The 22,033-nt window shown below is 40.9% G+C and overlaps 1 protein-coding gene across 1 annotated transcript; it reads right to left on the reverse strand.

Moving 5' to 3' along the window:
* Positions 1-873: 873 nt before the first annotated feature.
* Positions 874-21,751, reverse strand: LOC131478861 (uncharacterized; the record flags this gene model as incomplete). The annotated part of the gene is given in 10 exon segments (XM_058659423.1): positions 874-929; positions 932-989; positions 3,501-3,636; positions 5,743-5,865; positions 7,790-7,953; positions 9,351-9,436; positions 12,674-12,697; positions 12,700-12,836; positions 15,704-15,852; positions 21,191-21,751. Coding segments are annotated over 10 exon segments (1,494 nt in total), but the record flags the coding sequence as incomplete, so codon positions are not given.
* Positions 21,752-22,033: the final 282 nt, after the last annotated feature.

The following is a 22,033-nucleotide window of genomic DNA, read 5'->3' on the forward strand; positions in this document are numbered from 1 at the left end:
TAGTAGTAGTAGTACGGTGTGTTGTAGCAGTATACATATACATACATATGCACATACGTATGTAGGCATCTTTATGTCTAGTAGTAGTAATAGTGATAGTCGTAGTAGTAGTGATAGTAGTGGTAGTAATAGTACTACTACTAGTAGTAGTAGGCGTGGATGGTCCTTGGATATTATCTGGAGTTTGAGGACACTCTTTTGATATGTTAGTAGCAAGAGGTAGGGGGTGCTGAAAAATTCAATTTTGCTACTAGCAGTAGTAGTAGTAGATGTAGTTACAGCTGTAGGAGCAGGACACGACAAAATGATAGTGGTATATTTATATACGTATGTCTTTGCGTATACGTGTAGTACCAGTAGCAGTAGTATTAGTAGTAGTAGTAACAACAGTAGTAGTAATAGTATTAGTAGTAGTGGTTATGATACTATTGGGAGTAGGCCTAGAAGGATTCCTATTACTATTTAAAGTAAAGGAGCACTCCTCTGAAGAGTATTTTAAGAACCTTTACAGATACGTTGTGATGGCTGTACCTCACTGTATATGCCATTCGTCTCTAGCCTCTCTGTAGTAGGTGCCACAAGGGTCACAGTCGATGGCTAGCCACTGTCGGCAATTAGCTAGCCCTACAGCCGAGCGCTCCGCAATAGTAACCGAGTAGCTAGCCACACACTGTTTTCGAGCTAGCAACACAATAGTTCATAAGTAGAAACAAATTCAGAGCCACCAACACATCTCATAGCTTGCACACAATTCAGAGGTAGTAAGGATCACTGAAAATCACCCATACACGTTGTAGCTAGCCACATACGTTGTAGCTAGCGACACATGTTGTAGCTAGCCACATAGTATATAGCTAGCTTTATATACTATACCTGAGACACAATAGAGTAGCTGACGCCCCAAGCATCACGTATTTGTTCGGTTGGATATCCCCACTCAAAGAACCATCGTGAAAGTAGCTGCAGCCAAATGACTTCGATATTATCGCCTGCATGCACCCACAAGTTCATTCACAAAAACACCATCATCGTGAAAATACTCGTCATGATACCACTGCATGTCTATCTATGGACGTCTATCTATCTATGTGTATATCTCACTCTCTCTATTTATATGTACAGGTACATATATATATATATATGTATATATATATAATGATGTATGCACACCAGGCCATGAAAAACTCACAGCTCACGAATATGTGTATGTATACATGAGTGCAGCATCTGCTAGGAGCTTACGCATCCGACTACTTTTTCTGAGAGCTGCCTACTCCTTGTGCGCCTGTACATGCCTTTCCTTCGTTGCCGGCGCCCACGCACTGAATGTCAGATGTATCGAGAGCGCCACAAAAGCTGTACGTGGTTACTTCTATGCAATTCACACATACAAGAATTCACTCTACACACGAGTATACGACGCGCATATTCTTTCTCCGTCTCTCTCTCTGTATATATACATATATTAGTTCCTCTAAAGGTAGACATATATATATATATATATATATATATATATATATATATATATATGTTGAGCACACACGTACGGGGTCTTCGACACCCATACCCGCCCCTCGATCCTATGAAATATTCGCACATATACACAAGCAGACCGTACACGTACGTTTACTCCAGCATAAACACATATATATATATATATACACCGTAGATAAATCTTTGCGTGCAAATAAACAAACACGCCGTACACCTACGTATATTTGCGTATACACACACACACATACACCTACGCCGTACATACACGTCTACGCGAATATACGCACACACGTACCCACCCACCCACACACATACCCACGCTGCAGACACACATCCATTCGCTGAGGTGCAAGCACTCCAACACATACGTATGCATGCATATGCAACCCACACACATATATGCCAGTTCGCATATTATATACATACACACGCCATACACGTAGGTATATACAGAGAGAGAAAAACAGAACACTCGTGTGCCCCCCCACCGTCTACCGGCTATCACTTTTTTTCACTATGTAACCCTCAAACCACCGTTGACCATCCAAGTATTATTACGCTACTGCTGTTGCGATGGCAATCTGTCTACATTCTTACGCTAATAACACGGCTGTTGACCTTCCTCTTACAGTGCTGCTGTGGCCATGGGTGTGCTTCTACTCTTCTTCACGTTCATGTTACTGTTCACAATCTCCTAGCAGTACTAATAATGTGTTGCTGCTTCCTCCGTGTATTGCTACTAGAGTGCAGGGGCTATGACTATAGCTGCCTGTGTTGTTACTTTTATTTTTACCTCCCTCTAATTGTTGAGCAGCTGCACTATTGCAGCGGCTTTGTATCTCCTTTCCGACGCAAATTTTGTTAGGAAAAATTTTTGTACATTCCTGTCATTGCAGTAATTAGCATTGTACGCTCTCAGTTCTAGGGTACTACACACATTTTTCTTGTGCTAGTGTTGTTTCGGAGGTTGCATGTCCACTTCCCGCGTCTGCTGTTGCAGCACCTACGAAGTTCTCTTCTTCATTTACTAGTACTGGATGGATGTTCCCTGTCTCCTCACTGATGTCCACGCTCTCATCCCAATGTTTACGTTACTGTGATGGTGCTGCGGTCGCAGCAGCACGTAGTCCCAACTTCCAAACACATCGATATTCATCTCCCTCTGCACATATATACATATATATATATATATATATATATATATATATATGCAAATATATTAGGATACATTATCACTGTACACATGTTCGTTGCGCTAGTGTTGTTACTGTGGCTTTATACTGCGTTTCTAGCGTTCATGTCATTATTGTTGACGTGCATCTGTCGCTACTACTATTGAAGCGGCTACGCCTCTCTCTTTCTGAGCAAGCGCTACTGTTTCCATGTCTTCCTTACAAGGCTGCTGCTGTTGCAGCGTATGTTGTGAGTCTATATTTCTACTTTTCACAAGTGCTGTTCTCTTCGTGCTTCCGTAGACCCCCCCTACTACTTCAAATATAGTGCCACTACGATCTACTTCTCTGTTGCCAGTAATTAGTGGACGATATACATAGACGCTATTGCTGCTGCCATTGGTGTAAGTTTACCTTCTTATTCTTACACTTCTGTACACCTATAATACTTATATTATACATATATATTGCGACTGCAGTATCTAAGATTGTACTACTACTGCTATTACAACAACAACAACTACTACTTCCTTTGCAGCCCTATTGCTACTTTTTCCTGTATCTCTTATGAAGATATTACTACTACTACTACCACTACTACTTCCTTTGCAGCCCTACTTCGACTGTTTATACGTATCTCTTATGAAGATACTACTACTACCACTACTACTACTTCCTTAGCAACCCTACTGCGACTGCTGTTTATATATATCTCTTATGAAGATACCACTACTAGTACTACTACTCCTTCTTGGTACGACTACTACAGTGCTGCATGTCTGTGGTAGTGATGCTGTTCCCGTTATTTCCTAGCACTGCTGCTGTGAGACTTACTTCTCCTCTTTCGTTTTTTTCTCTCAGAGGCATTGGAAGACTTAGAAAGGGGAAGGCGCACGAGCACAACAGTGCAGACCATATCAGAACGTTTGGAGCGTTCGCGTAGTTCATCACTTTCACTCCCGCTTCCTCTCTGTACCCAATCACACGCGCATGCAGTAACTGAAGAAGCAAAAGCGTACAAACTGTTAGCATACGCAGGGAGAAGAAAAGGTACTGTTCTTTTCAGCTTATGAAAAGAAAAACACGCATAAACCCTACTTTATACACAACACACCACTGAGTGTGCCCACATGCATGCACCCCAATTAAAGAAACGCATAGAGTGTGTCAACGTGCATGCACCCGTCTTGTAGAGGACACGCATTGAAAGTGTGTCGGCGTGCATGCACTCCACTACAAGAAACGCAGAGAGTGTATCAACGTGCACGCTCTCCAGTACATATATATATATATATACATATATATAGGGAAGGCACTGAGTGTGTGTCAACACGCATGCACCCTATTCCTACAGAAGATACTCAGTGAGTGTCGAGATGCATACACCCAAAGAAAGGAAATGCACTGTGTGCGTGTCAGCATGCATGCACCGTACGTTCACAGAAGACCGCATTGAGTGTGCGAACAGCAACAACGTCAAGACAGCCCCGGTCACTCAGTCAGCCATAGGGCTTTGCGGGTGCTCGTTTGTGCAGACCCGTATGTGTGTAGGTGTGTGTACTGTGTGTTTACGGGTTTGTGTTTGTGTGTGAGAGCATAATCATGTGGGGGCGTGTGTGTACGTGTTTGTTGATGTGTCTGTATGTATATGTGTATGTGTGTGTGTGTGTGTGTGTGTGTGCATGTGTGTGTCTGACGAATGACTGCTGCTGTTCCCACCCCTCTGGCGGTGTTGGCGGAGGGCCTCTAGCAGATCACATGCGTGTGCAGCAGCAACAGCTGAAAAACATTTTACACATTCCCACTCAAGTGTCTGTAAATGTATTATACGTGTTTATGTGTATCTATCGTTCATGTTCACGATTGTGGAGTTTTCCGGCAGTATGCTGTGTTGGCGCTGTAAAGTCTCTGTGTGGCTGCTGTCTCCTACTACGACCATTTCGTCGGCAGGCGGCTTCGTTGAAAATACATGGACAACGGCAAGCAGGAAACTTTCATTCACGCGTCTCTTCACACACGCACATATAATTATACATTGACAAATATGTGTTTCTATATGTACATGTGGTGTCTGTATGTGTCTGCGTGTGTGTGTGTTTCTCTATTAAGTGCACGTGTGTGGGCGGATGTATCTCTGTTTGCGTGTGTGTGTGTGTGTGTGTGTATGTGTCTCTCTCTGCGTATGTGTGTGTGTGTGAGTTTGTGGCGCTCTGTATGTGTGTGTGTGTGTGTGTGTGTGTGTGTGTGTGCGTGGGGGGCGGGCTCAGTATGGGTGTGTGTGTGTGAGTTATGGCGTGTGTGATTGTGTTCTAACTATTTCAGTTCTGGTCAAGAAAGGAAACGCGTTAGGTACGCAAAGGTTGAATAGTCGTACACCATTCTGAAGAAGTGTCGTGACGAACAAGTGAAGAAGATATAAAGGGGTGACGCACACATCAACCTTCTTCAAACGCATGCTGCGCAACTGAGAGAAGTGATTATCATTATTATTACCACAGTTTTGTTACTCTTGATTGTGTTAACATTATCAGTAGTATTATCAACCTTACCTCATACAGAAAAAATTTAACACAGACAGCTAACTAGCCTTTGTTTACTATGGGCCTGCCTACAGTATGCGAGTATGTGAGCAGTGCTTGGTGTACCTTCCCGTCAGACGGAAGACATCTGCGGCCGCGACATTTCTTTTTCAGACTTCTAGAGGATTGATTGCATACTAAATTGAAAATGTCTATCTCTCTCTACACTAAGGCACATACGAATTTATATTTATATATTTATATATATAGGAATATACGCATATATATATATATATATGCATACGTACACATATTTATATGTATATGCATACCTTCAAACATATGAGTATGTATGTATACACATATGCATATACTATCGTGTGCTGATTCTCCTCTACCGATATATATATATATATATATATATATATATATATATATATGTATAGCTACACTGGCGTGTAAAGATTCTCCTCCACAATGATTTATATATATAAGTATATATTTGTATATATATGGATAACTGTACTAGCGTGTGAAGGCTGCTTTCTTCCAAGTACCTGTCTGCACGAGTCATGGAAATATTCAACACACGTCCTGTTCGCTGGTAGGCCTCCAAGAAAGTGAGATCTCCGAAAAGCTTTTTCGCTGCTGCTCTCCAAACATCCATGTCGCACATATATCTGCAAAACGTAATACCAGTGCCATCCACAACACATATAAACACACATATATGTTCATGTGTGTACATATATGTATATATATATATACATACCTATACATATGCATATGAATGAAGATATATATATTTATATGTAACTTCCTCCTCCTGTGTGCATTGATTAAGACACACACGCATGTCTCCTCTTTTTGTCTATTTTGATAGACACACACAGACATACATATATACATCCCCTCGTCCTGTGTACATCAATACACACAGACACACTCACACACACATATGTCGCCTCCTCTTGTGCACAACAATACACACACACGCACACATATGTCGCCTCCTCCTGTGCGTATAAGTACACACACATACATGTCCCTCCTCCTGTATATAATAATATACCCACCCCACACACGAATACATATGTCCCCTTCTCGTATGTGTCTTTATACCTACTCACACACACACACACACTCACATACTCACACACACGCTCACACACACACACACACACGCAAAGGTATAGGTTGCCTTCTGGCGTGTGTCTACATACCTACGCACAGACACACACACACAAATACATATGTTCCCTTCTAGTATGTGTCTTTATACCTACTCACACACACACACACAGAGGTATAGGTCGCCTTCTTGTGTGTGTCTACATACCTACTCACACACACATACACACATCTGGGGTTTCCTCTGTACTCGAATACAAACACACGTATGTGCCCTTGTGTCCCTTCCTCCTGCCTCTCAATACACACACACACACAGACACACATACAAATATGCCCCCTCCCGTGTACAGTAATAGAGAAACACACACACACACACACACCCCCTGTATCCACTGATACACACAGACACATATACATATATATATATATATTTCCTTCTGTGTGCATTAAAACCCACATATATAACTATATCTTTTTGAAGCTCAGTAAATATTGGCCATACACGTAAAGGCAAACGAAATACTATTCACACACGCAATAGTATCTGTCTACAACACATGTGAACTCCATATGCCTAGAGAGAAGTACCGGCAGTGTCCTATGTACAACTACATCTCCATATATAAAGAAATAAACGTATACATAGATATATATATATATCGGCGAACAAAGTGAACGTGTGGATAGATACATTTGAAGACACAGACACGGAGACAAGCATATACACACACACGAACGGGCACACTATCACACACACACACACACACACCTTTCTTGACATTATCTTTCCTGCATTATATACATCCCTACACACAGAGGGATGTATGTATGTATATATACAGGGCAACACGGACGTATAGATATATATGTTTGGAGACTCACACACACACACACACACGAAGCCACACACAAACACACACTCACACATATACACACTTCTTCATGCACGTTCACACAAATACATATACTAATATATCAGGGAGCGTGCAGAAGATTGGGCGTTCTACATCCTGTACAAGGAGCGCAATAATGACTACCATGCGCCGGCTTCACGTTATACGAAGAAACATCAACATACAATACGATACTAAATAGCTCGCAGGTTAAAGTACTGGTTTGTATGGGGGGGTGTGTGTGTGTGCGTATGTGTGTGGGTGTGCGTGGACCTCCCCACGGAGTTCAGGGGACCGCGTCTCTGGACACACACCCACACACTAAATAGAAAGATACTTCTCTATTCATGCAAGCCCCTAAACGCGTATGTACACGTATGTATATATATATATATATACATGTGTATCTACATTGTACATCTAAATATATATATATATATGACTGATTATATTTATATGTAGCTTCCTATTCAATGTGATTACATTTCATAGACGCACTATTCAGACACATATATCTATATATAAAGTGTGTAGAGATGCATATATATATATATATATATATATATATATATCTTACCCCTTTGTAAGTACATTCCATAGACGCACAAGCCAACTGTTTGGAGACAGCCCTTTCCAGTATTCAATGAGATATTCGGCATTGCCCTGTCGCAGCAGCTCTTCATCGGTCCGCGTGCACAGCCACGCTGCTACAACAGCTCCAGCGCTGCAGCCTCCTATCACCTATACACAACAAGCAATACCACAATATATATATATACACACATGTGCACGTAGCATACTTTATGGTCTCTACACGCATACGTACAGTCAAAAGAAGCTTGTCTACAACGCTTTAGATCTGAGTAAATGGAAAGGAATCAATCTGAAGTAACATAAATGTGAATATGTCACCTAATTAGATGCATGCAATATAAACATATACATATATATAGTACACACACACACCGTATGAATACTTTTCTCTTCCTCTCAATCTTTTTTTTTTTCTCTCTCTCTATATATTTCTCTATCGGAGCGTAAAATGGTTAGCCACTAAAGTGGGTCCTGCAATATATACATACTAATACACAAAACATAAAAATATCTTCTTTTCCTCTTGAGTCTCACTCTCAATGTACGTGCATATATATATATATATATACATATACATATATATAGGAGTGTTAAGTGTGTCGCCATTGAGTAGGCGTACAATCTATACGTACATACATACAGACACACACACACACACATTCACTCACACCACGAGAATATCGTTCTCTTCCTCTCAATTTTTTTCCATGTATGAGCGTACATATACACACCAAGTGAATATATTTTGCTTCCGCTCACTCTTTCTCAGTGTATGTATATATACATATATATATATACAATGTTCTTAATCTATATATATATGTATATATAGACATTGGAGTGCATAGTGTGTCGCCACTAGTATGTATAGTACTCGTGGTTTCATTTTTATAGAAAGTTAGCGCAAAGGCCTATATATATGTCTGACTTCGTACACATGCACAAATACGTCATATAAGTATCATTCTCTTCCTCACTCTTCCTCTACCTCAATGTACGTCTAGATCTATGTATATATATACATATCTGTTGGAGACTACTACTGGCTACTCTGTAGCGTACATGTTGCAATAGTGCTACTACTACTACTACTAGGAAAAGTAGTATTAGTAGTAGTAGTATTAGTATAAATATATTATAGTAGGTAGTAGTAACAGTACTAAGAGTAATGCTAGTAGTATTTATAGTAGTAGTAGTACTACTACTACTATTTGGAGTAGTAGTTGCAGCAGTAATAGTGACTCTAGCTGTAGTAAAAGTAGTAAGAGTAGTAACGATGGCAATTCTAGTAATAGTAGATGTAATACTAGTGCTAATTATTAGAGTCGATCTAATAGTAATACTAGTGATGTTACTAATAACAGCAGCGGTAGTAGTACTAGGAGTAGTACGTGTTGCAGTATGACACTAGTTGTACTTCTAGAAGGAGACGTAATATTTGCAGGAATGAGAATAGTAGTGATACTACGGGTAATCAAAGCATAAATATACAAGAGTTGTAATAACAGTAATAATTGTAATGCTAACAGCAGTGGTGATATTACTTTCGGTAGAAGATTCCTCCCGTTGACTTGTGTCTTGAGTAAAACCTCCAGGACCCCGAAATGATGGAGCCCCAGTGATGCGCCCCCTGCGATATATGCGTAGAAACATACACACACACACACATATGCATATATATATATACATATACAGATATAATACACAAACGTAATATATATATATAGTATATATAATATATATACGTAATATATACATGTATATACATATATAATATAGCACCAGAAATGCTCCCCCTGCTATATATAAGTAGAAACACACACACACACACGCATATATATACATACAAAATACACAAACGTATTATATATATGTAATATATAAGTATATATGTAGCACCAGAAGTGCTCCCCCTGAGATATATACGTAGAAAGAGACACAAAGACATACGCACATATATATATATATAGCCGAAATAATTAGCCACCTGCGATATATATGAGGAATGATAGACACACATATACTGAAGAAAATAATATATGAACATCAAATACCCATATATATATATATACGTATGTATACATATATATATTTTATGTATTTATGCATATACGACCCGAGTGATCAGCCACCTGCTATATATGTGTAGAGACACAAACCCAGCCATATATATAATACACAAATGTTTTATATATAATGAATATATACACACATAAGCATATGCATATGTGTATTTATGTATTTATATATATATATATATATATAACGGCTTGATATGTCCTGGAAGAAATAGTAAAGTGAACTCCTTATCACTCCCTCAGAGACACACCGACGTACATGCAAAACACACATACCCAAACACCTGTTTTGCAAAGCGAGAGGACGCAGCAGCAAGAACACCAGCAACAGTAGCAGCAACAGCAGTAGCAACCGTAGCAGCATGTGCACCAACAGCAGCAGCACCCTCAACAGTCAGTGTGTCTACAACAGCAGCACAAAAACAGGAACAGCATCAGCAGCAAAGAAGACCCCAGCGCCAGCAAGACAGCAATATCGATAACTGCAACAGGAGCGTCAGCAAAACAGACATAGCAGCAGCAGTGCTAGCCACTGCAGACCAGCAACAGCAATAGCAACACCACCACCAGCGCCAGCACAACAGCAATCACAATAGCATCAACAGCAGCACCAGCAAAACAGAAATATCAGCAGCAGCAGCAGCAGTAGAGACTGCACAACAGCAATAACAGTAGCTGCAGTAACGGCGGCAGCGAAATAGCAACAGCACTAGCAACAGCAGTAGCCACTACACAACAGCAACAGCAATAGCAGCAATACGAGCGCCAGCACAACGGCCCTGTGAGAACAATTTCCTCGCATTTCTTAACTTTCAAATGGCCATGTGCAGCAGTGAGAACACCGCTACAGCGCTAGCAACAGCTTGCCATGCGCAGAGCACCACGAAGACCCACAGGCGCAGACTGCATGATATACATGATATCATACAATATGGTTACGTCTAGAAATGTTGGTCGGATGTAAGAGCCAGAGGGCTCACCGACAACAACAAAAGAAGCAAGAGGGTTCCAAGATAACAAAAAAAGGAGGAAGAAGGTTATGGATAACAGAAAACGAAGCACAGCTATATGAATAAAGGGAAGAAGCAACGGTTGTAGGACAGCAAAAACAGGCAACGAAAAACGGGGTAGTGGGCGTGGTTTCTAGGCATAACATCATATATATGTAAGAGAAGACGGACGCAGCAACTCTTGAGGCATGCACACACACCAAGACGCTCTATCTATCTGTGTGCGTGTGCGTGTTTGTGTAGGCGTGGGTGTATCTATATGTATGGATGTACGAATGTATGAATGTATGTATGGTGTCAGTATGTGTGCGCGTGTGTGGAAGGCAGGTGTGTGTAAATATAGAGTGCCACTGTGTGCGTTGTGTAAGCGTTGGTGTACGCATGTGTAGTCTCTGTGTTGGTGTACGTGTTTACGTGTGTGTACGTGTGTTTGCATGTGTGTACGTGTGTTTACGTGTGTTTATGTGTGTGTACGTGTGTTTATGTGTGTGTACCTGTTCGTACGTGTGTGGGACGTGTGTGTGTGTCTGTAGATGTGTACGTGTGGAGGCGTGGGTGTATCAGCCTACAGTTTCAGTACGTGTGTGTGCAAGCGTAGGTGTGTGTATGTATAGTGTTTTTGTGTGTGGGTAAGCCTGAATGGATGTACCTATAGAGTCAGTACGTGTATATGTGTGTGTGTATGTGCATATCACCACGGGGCGGGAAAATAACGCCCACAACTTTCCTTACCTAAACATTTCAGAAACATCAGCACTGCAAAAACCTTTACATTGATTGTCTACGTCCGCATATGTACATATATATACATATATATTGAATAGACATGCAAAACAGGAAGGCTACTAGAGTGTCTAGCACATCAGCTGTCCCGACTAGACGCTACTGCTGTCGCGAAAAAAAACACTCCTTAAAAGTTTATGTTTGAAATTTACAGCACCAAGGGCTACATATATATACGTACACGTATACGTAAATATTATCATGAGAGTGAAAGAAGCGACGGAACTACTATTGTTCCCGTCTAGAGACGTCTATACAAAGGCTATAGCAGAACAGGCGTACAAATACACATGTACATAAATATGCAAATAATGTGCGGGTGACACAAGCAACAGAATTACAACTGCAAATATAAACGAACGCGCAAGAGTTTCACACTGAAGTCGGGACAACAGCAGCAGCAGCACAAGATGGTCAGTCGTACTAACAAAGCCACCAACAGCCTGCACATATATATATATATATATACATATATATATATATACATTTACACATATATATATATATATATGGCAGCAGCACATGATAATATCATAGACACGTAAACATATATCTATACATATATGTAGAGAGAAACATATACGTACATATACGTAAGCCGATGTATTAGCACAAAGATGAGTCGCTATCGCAAATATACATATATATATATATATACATCTCCATATACGGTGCCATATATTTATATATTGATGTTCATGTTTTGAAAGCCAGGCGTAGATGCAGAATGTGTATGTGAACATCCGTAGTTTGCTTCCATATTATTACTGTTTGGAGAGACAGGGAGGTGTCACTAGCATATACATATATATATATATTATATATATATATTGCCCGTGTATCTTCACTTAGAAGAGTTACTGTGAAATACATACATATATGTACTTACAGGTGCATACATATGAGTACATGTATTATACGTGGATATGTGAAAGCCTTTTCGTATAGGCCGCAGGGCCCAGCTGTGCAGTATTGACTCTTCTATAAATGACATACCACTGAGTACAAGGCCAGTCACTCCCAGAGACTTTGCAGTTGCTGGACAGTCTTGGCAACTTCATACGCATGTTCAGGGACGTGCTGTTGCAGATCGACCAAGCACCCGCACACTTCGTCAATAAAAAGCTCCACTTGCTGCTTTGTTCCAATATATGTACGGCTGCACACAAATGAACCTCAATCAACACATCTGCCTTTCCCTATACATATACTCATATATATATATATATATAATATATATGATATATATATATATTTAATGTGTAACACGTGTATACATATATATAGAGATGGTTTATATATACTTTATGAGATGTGTATATATATATATATATTTAAATACATAGTAGATACAGTGGATAACTTATACCTGTACAGGATATATGTATATATATAAATAGTATACTATATATACATAATATATATATGTAATGTATACTATATATATATTATATGTAATATAAAGGTTTATATGTGTACATATATAAATGTGTATGTAGGGGTTGTAGAGATTCGTTCTGTTCAACGTGTCAACATATATGAATATGCAAATATGTCTCTGTGTGTGTGTGTCTGTGTCTGTGTGTCTGTGTGTGTGTATATAGAGGGGTTCTATAGAACTTGGTTGTTGCACATGTCAGCATATATATATATATATATATGTATATATATATAAGAAGCTGCGTCCAGCATTGCTGTTGAACAATCAAGTCTCCACAACCCCTACACATATATATATATGCTGACATGTTCAAGAAGGGAGCTGTATTCAACCTTATGTAATAAATAGAGGTCTGTGTTTTTACGCGTCCCTGTGCAGCAAACAAGGTCTATACACAAACCCTATATATATGTATGATACACATATAAATATATATATATATGAGCTCACATGTGCAATACTCAAGTTCAAGTTCTATACAAGTCCTATATGAACATATATACATATATATAAGCTGACATGGGCAACAATTGGCTTATATATATGTTCTTTTACAGAGAGTAAACGTATACACGTATATATGTGTATATATATAACCATAGAGAAAATAGCAGCGTCACAGAAGGAATAGAAGAGGGGAAAACACGAGCAGACACTGCAGAAGAACGGTTGCCAGCGCGCCAGTATGTACTCGCCAGATACACACATACGCTGATATGAAGACAGTACAGCAGTCACAGAGACAATGGGAAGGAAGCACTGAAAAACGTATGTACATACACATACATATATATATATATATACATACGTATATGTATATATATATATATATACGTGCATGTGTCCAAAAGACTGAGTGGTACATGACAGGAAACAGAAATATAGACAGGATAGCACGCACTATGTACTACACAAGTGTACACATATTAAAACCCAGAGGGTACTAGCCATAAAGACAACAATGATGAAGCACTGATATCTCTAGCTATACACAGAGGATAGCAGGCACAATGTAATACACAGATATATATTTATATGTACATATATATATATATATATATATATATACGTGACCCCAGAGAGAAGAGGCGACAATGGCATGGACCTGTGCATGCATATATTCATATACGTATACACACACAGACACACTCATATAAATACACATGTATCGACGGCCCTCGCTCTCGTAAGGGGAAGGAGGAGCAAGAGGGAAGGAAAAGGAGGAGGAGGAAGAGGAGACAACGTGTACGGGAAGTCTATACGCGAGGGTGGGTGGGGCTCCTCCTTCCTCCAACTCGTATATGTGTACACACGGCTCTTCAAGAATAATTTCACGAACACGCGAACATATTCAAAAACAGGCGTTAATGCCACACATATGTGTACCTGCATATTCTGCACAGTAACACGCACACACACTAGACGTACCACCTCAAGACGCACACAGACACACACACCCCTCAGATACACTAACACTCACGCTTACACAGACGCCCACACCTCTAGAGACAGACAGACACACACTGACACTGATACTAGACAGTCGTACATACATACACCCACGCATGTACATAGATATACACACAAACATACACACCGAAAACGCCTAGTAACTTATGTGTTTATACCCTTCCACAGATACGCCGTGCATGCGGGTAGAGAATATCGCTGAAGACTGACCCCTAACCACGTACGTCAAAAGATATCATGAGACTCACTCACATGCATCATCAGATGGATGCCTATATATATATATACATATATACACATACATATGTGTATGTACACATATGTACATAAATGTGTATGACTACTACTGGAGCCGTATAGAGTCATGTAAATACATCAGTACAACCCTGTAGACCTCTAGAGAACCATACATACATATATACGTATATATGTCGTGCCCTAGTGTATGTATACATATATATATACATATGCATGAAGTCTGCTGGCTGCTCTTGTTACACATTCATATACTTTCATGGTAGCAGATTTATACAGATCTACATTTAAGTATCTAAATGACTCTATATATATCTACATACATACATACATACATACATTTCTAGCGTTAACCTGCCTATACATATGTATGTATATACACACATATATATGTATGTACATAAAAAAATATATGTATATATGTATGCAACATTTCCTTACTAAGTGTGTATGCACGCACATTAACAGCGTATTACAGAGGTACTCACAGACAATCGTTCACTCTCTGTAATGATTCGCAAACTGCGACAGTTGCGTCTTCCTCCTCCTCCTCAATTTTGTGGGCGTCGCTGCATATATGTTGCGTGCACGCAGAAAAACGTATGACAGAGTAGCAAATTATATTCGATGTTGCTGCCTATTGATATCTCTAGTGCATGCGAAAAAGGGGCAGCAGCAGTTGCTGCCGCTGAAAAGAAGATTTTCCGATATTCGCAACAGTGTTTTTCTGCTCCTCGCTGTATGTATGTCTCTCTCTCCTCTAAAGCTGTCTTCTGGATACTGATAACATATCTGGAGAATCGCGCAGGCTAGCACATACATCCACCAAATACACCTCTCTGTGTGTATACGCCACATACCTATAAAGTTTTTCTTTGAAAACTCCTAACATTTGATCACGCATGCTTGCACACAAAGCCTCTTGCAGGTCTTCGAGTTTCCCGCTGCGACGTGCTCGCTGAAGCATCCGCACTCTCTTGCCAACAGCCTCAAAATCATACAGCGAGCTCTGTCCAAACAACAATGCACACACACACACATACATACATACATATATATATATATTGAGCGCTGAGCATGCAACAAAGCACATATACATATATGTATATATATATATTTATAAATATGTGTCCATATGAGCTGTGAGCATGCAGGAAAGTACACATATATACATGTACACATGTATAGAGGAATTATGGAAGGGCCCTGTGTAAAGGATCTTCGTGTAATTTCTCTTTCTCACATCTTTCCGAGAAAGGGCGTAGGGGCGGTGGTGGTGGTGGTACTGGTGGAGGTAATGGGGGTGATAAAAGGGTCGTCGGTGGTAAAGGTGATTATATCGTTCTCCACATACAGTATATATATGCATATATGTGTATATACATACATATATATACATGCATATCAGTATACATACAGATAAGTACATATATGCATGTACGTATATATATATATATATACGTATGTATCTATTTATTACTATATGTATGTATATATATGCACATATGTATAGTGATGATTTGACAGATTCTTCTTCTGGGGAGTTGCACCAGTGGAAAAAACGAGTTCGGGAAAGACCGTCGTTAGTTGTCTTTGGTTTCCTGATGAAAATTAGGATATGTGACTGTTTATCATACATCTGCCACTTTGTAGGACGGGTATCCAGAGACTCATTTCTACGACTGACACAGCGAGCAAATGTACACAATCATCACCCTGCAAATTCCTATGTATATCTCCATACATAGACCGGCGTACATATATTCATTCACATATATATATATATATATATATCAGTGCATATGTACGTGTATATATACAACCCTTTTTACACTCATGGACCCGTGTAGAACAGTACTATTAGAAATAATACATATATGTATGCATGAATACGTGTATAAGAATACCTTTCTAGGTAGTATGAATGAAGAGACATAGGTACATGTGCTTTGCATAGTTATATTCGAGTCGTTGATAATAATATGAAGGAGAACCTTCTTTGGCACTACGTAAAGGCGAACTGTCGAACTTCTGTACTGTGTGTATGTATGTTATTATGATAGTAATACGATCAACAACGATAGTATGAAGACTACTGACAGTAAGAACAGTGGTAGTAAGAAAAACAGGGGGAGGGGACAGAAGGGAGCAGGGGAATAATATAATCCTATCAACTGAAAAAGTATCGATATGTAGTGAAGTTCTAAAGCTACTAATATATTTAAAAAATGCATACAGAAGTTCTAAAGCTACTAACATGGCTGAAAAAATGCGTACAGTCCACCATCAAGATGTTTGTTAATATGCGCGTGAAAGTATGTACGCGTTGCTGTAATACAATCTGATACATTAGCTATTCAGCATTACCGCCATTTTGTACAGTGAGCCGGTAGTAAATCGCACGAGTGAAAATGAACATGAAGCTCAAGTGTCTTCCAAAAAAAGTGCATGATTTGCCCGACTTCCCATGCACGAGAGCGAGACAAGTGCGTGCGTGCATCCGTCTTTGCCCAGAACCATACAGTCGCGCTTTCGTGAGTGAGATGTTTGTATATGTGTCCGATTACCGAATGAGAAGAGACATGCAAATGTGAGTAGACGTATGACCACGACAAATACGTGAGGACTAAACAACTCCACGCAGCACACAACTGACACAGACAAAAGCAGCAATGCCTGTGCGTGTAGTATACACTGCAACGACTACATATGTCCACCACGTGGAAGAAGCAAACGAGCCCCAGTCCCTCGTGGCCTTGCAGCACACCACCGCTGCAATGCAGTGTGTGTGTACGTGTGTGCTAGTATACGACAAACACAACAGAGAAACTGCCACCCTTCTCTTTTGGGTAAAAAGCGAGAGAGAAAGCGTTTCTATAGACCCTCTTTGGAGAGAGAATTCATCGACGGCTCGACGGGAAACGAGAGAGGAAAACAAATTCCTCCGCAAACAACAAAGAAAACCTTCCTCCTCTCTCTTTCTCGTCCTCTAACTCTTCCTCTACCTCTCTCTCTCGCTCACTTTCTCTCTCTTCATTGTATCATAGCAACGTTTGCTTCAACGTGTACATGTGAAAGGAAAACGAGTGGGCGGCCGTACCACGAAGAGAGAGAAACAAACAAACCACATCACCGCCCCTTATCCTATAAACCAGAGAGAGAGAGGCATGAAGCTCAACAAGTTAGGTGTGTATCTGGAAATACCAGCAAAGTACGAGTAGATACAAATTTCAGAATGCGTCTTAATATACAGAGATACGAGGATTTGAGTGAAAAACAAAAGAGAGAGGAAGGATAATAAAGTTCAGTGATGATATAGAAACGAATGATTACCATCAAAAAGGAAGGAACGTGGGGGGAGACACGACTAAAGCACAGTAAGGAAAGTAAACTTTAGGAAAGCCTTCAATAAAGTTGAAAACTTCAGCGATATTCCGTACGGGGTATAAACATTTTTGGCGAAAGCGGACACATCTAAATAACGACTCCAAACAAGAATACGAGAAGAGAGGATGTCTACTTCGGAGTGTGTAAAAGATACGGACCCGAGCGCGTGAGCAGGTAAAATACCTCGCGAACTGCCAGAGAATTTGAGTTCACCGCACTGCAGTATTGGCAGAGGAATGAACTCTGACACACAAGTGAACGAAACGTGCGTTGATGAAGAAATAGCGAGCTAGAGGAGGAAAACGCTTTTCACCAAGACAAAAAAGGGGAATATATACATTCTTGCGGCATACTCATAAATATGAAATCTAATACGAGAAAAAGAGGAGATACACCCTGACAAGGAAGAACCGCAGGACGGTATAAGTTTGCAGAAACGAAAAAATATACTTCTGTTGAAGACACCCACAGATACGAACACCGTAACAAAAGAAAGATAAATAGAGAGTGGATCCAGGTATAAGCAGAGGCAGATGAATTTCCGGGAAGAACAAAGGAACGTTCTGCTGTGCAGAGAAAAAGTGAGGAGAGTACTGGAATTCACAAAGCAAGTAAGGTCTCATCAAAATAGGTTAACTGACATGGTTAGCTAAAAAGCTAGAAAGGTGGATTGTACCAAGGGGCTAGCGTACACGTCAGCACGTAAGAGAGAACGGGGTCTTCCCGAGAGTGAATGGTGAAGGAGAGAGACAGACAGACAGAAGACCTGCTACGCGTATAGGACACGTAGTTCCCCAGCGACGGAAGACAAAATCTGACGACCGATCCACTGCCGTAGTCGCTCACATAAATTACCAGTAAAGGAAGGAGAAGAAAATCATACTGGTGCCAGTATAGTAATGGATACCTACCTGAACATGTAAACAGCACAAAGTAGGGTTGACTCTATTTCCCTTCCTACACCGTAGCGACAATGTGTATATATTTATACACAGAAGTGTGTTCAAACACCAAGTGGTGTGTACATACACCAAGTGGTGTGTACATACACCAAGTGGCGTGTACATACACCAGTACATACACCAAGTGGTGTATACATACACCAAGTGGTGTATACATACACCAAGTGGTATGTGTATACACCGAACCGTGTGCTCATATACGGTGTGGTGTTTACATACATCGACTGGTGTGTACATACAGCGAGTGGTGTGCACATACACCGAGCGGTGTGTACATACACGGAGTGGTGTGTACATACACCGAGTGGTGTGTACATACACCGAGTGGTGTGTACATACACCGAGTGGTGTGTACATACACCGAGTGGTGTGTACATACACCGAGTGGTGTGTACATACACCGAGTGGTGTGTACATACACCGAGTAGTGTGTGCATACACCGAGTGGTGTGTACATACACCGAGTGGTGTGTACATACACCGAGTAGTGTGTACATACACCGAGTGGTGTGTACATACACGGAGTGGTGTGTACATCCACCGAATGGTGTATCCATGTACGGAGTGGAGTGTACATACATAGACTGGTTTTGTACAAACACCGAGTGCTGTGTACATACACCAAGAGGTGTGTACACACACCATAAAGTGTGTACATACATCGAGCGGTGTGTACATACACCGAGCGGTGTGTACATACACCGAGTGGTGTGTACATACACCAAGTGGTGTGTACATACACCGAGTGGTGTGTACAAACACCGAGTGGTGTGTACAAACACCGAGTGGTGTGTACATACACGGAGTGGTGTGTACATACACCGAACGGTGTGTACATACATCGACTGGTGTGTACATACACCGAGTGCTGTGTACATACATCATGAGATGTGTACACACACCACGGAGTGTGTACATACACCGAGTGGTGTGTTTAGGCACATAGTGATGTCTATATATACACCGAGTGGTGTGCATGTATACTGAATGGTGCGTATATAGACGGAGTGGTGTCTACCTTGACCCAGTGGTGTCCACAAAGACCGAGTCCACACACACCGAGTGGTGTGTACAAATATTGAGCTGTGTGTACATATACCGAGTGGTGAGCATATACAGTAAGTGGTGTGTATGTACACCTCATTCAGCCTCTTTTCGAGGCCGATGTCTTGGCAATGTGCATAAAAAAAAAATGATGGTACCTTGCGGACGGCATAGAATTCCCCCTAAAAAACGAGGTTTACTATGCTCTTTCTACCACACATACACGTATATATATACATGAACGCAAACGCAGATACAGACATTTTTCACCAAGGTCGCCTACTAGCGCTGTTGCCCTAGTAATAAACCTGTAATAATATCTGCAAATTGAAGAGAAAATTCAAATACTGCAGCCTATACACGGCAGTTGCACGTGTGCCCCCACCGTTTCATCAAGCCAACGCTCTAAGGACCATCACGTACGTAGGGCACGTAGGTCGCATGATCATACCAACAAGAGAAGTACGAACACACGTGAGGCAGATGCATGCACGCACGGAGCCCCTCTCTTTCAGCCTCCATATGCCTCTACAACACGCTCTACCAAATGTTCTCTACTCTACATACAAAATAGCAGTCACTCTGGAATCCGCATTATATACAATCGCAGTCACACATACACACCCACATATATACATATATATATATACATAGAGAGAGATGGAGGCTCCTGATGGATACACACGCTAATATACGTGGTTCTACGTGTGGATGATGTACACTTACATATATGTCTGCGTTGTTCCTCTATGTGTGTATGTGTGTCTGTGTGTGCCTGTGTCTGTGTGTGTGTGAGTGGGTACGTATATGTGTGTATGTGTGTATGGGGGGGGGGTGTGTGTGTGTGTGTGGTGTGTTTGTGGCGGTGCTTGTGTGCCCCGTGCATCATGTTTGTGTCTGTATGTTGAGATATCCTGAGGAAATTAAGCGGTGCATTATTTCTTGAAAGAATACCTCAAGTTCGTATTTCCACCGTTCGCGTCCAGTAAGACGGTCCATAATGAGAGCAAATCTGCTGTACTCTTCGTATGTTCTCGCTTTTAGAAGACTAGCACGATGAGCCACAAGGCTTGTTCCACTAAACTCATATTCTCTGAGATCGTCAGCGAAATTCATTTCCTGGCTATACCGCAGAAGCTGTTTTGCAGCCCTACTTCCGCTGCTTCCCCCGCGTCGTGGTGCTGTGCAACGAGGGTGACGTCTACGCTTAGACGGCACTTTCTTATCTTCACTTCCCCCCCCATCAGCAAGTGCGTCCGAAGAGGATTTACCAGATACATCATTCTTCTTCGAATAGGCCTTATGACTTCCTGATCTTCTTCTCGCCGTCTTACTATCATCAGTACTTTCCCCCCGTATACGATGTCGTTGCTTATGCCTCTCGTGGGACGAATCTTGTACATTCTCATTATTGGTATTATCATATGAAGAAAAAGCACTAGAAGCGGCCCCTTCGCCCCCTCTTCCATCTTCTTCTGTTTCAACATGAAATGCACTACTAGTCGGACCCCTCATTCCAGCCCCTATTTTGTGTAATATTGATAGTGGTGGTGCTGGTGACGGATTCGTTGTTGCACTGGTAGTACTAAGAGTAGGTTCATCAGCTGGATATTGAGAGAGAGTATTATCACTCGGTGATGGTGGCGGTGGTCGTGGTCGTTGGGGGAGGTATACGTGCAGAGGGTCTGGATGCGAAATATGAACAGACGGCATCTCGCGCGCGTCTCAGGAGATTTGCAAAAAGGTGTAATCCTTGATAGAGTGACTTCTTATAATATCTCAAGAGCAGTATACTTG

Source organism: Ochotona princeps, unplaced genomic scaffold, assembly GCF_030435755.1.
Source record: "Ochotona princeps isolate mOchPri1 unplaced genomic scaffold, mOchPri1.hap1 HAP1_SCAFFOLD_2039, whole genome shotgun sequence".
In the NCBI taxonomy this organism is placed as follows: domain Eukaryota; kingdom Metazoa; phylum Chordata; class Mammalia; order Lagomorpha; family Ochotonidae; genus Ochotona; species Ochotona princeps.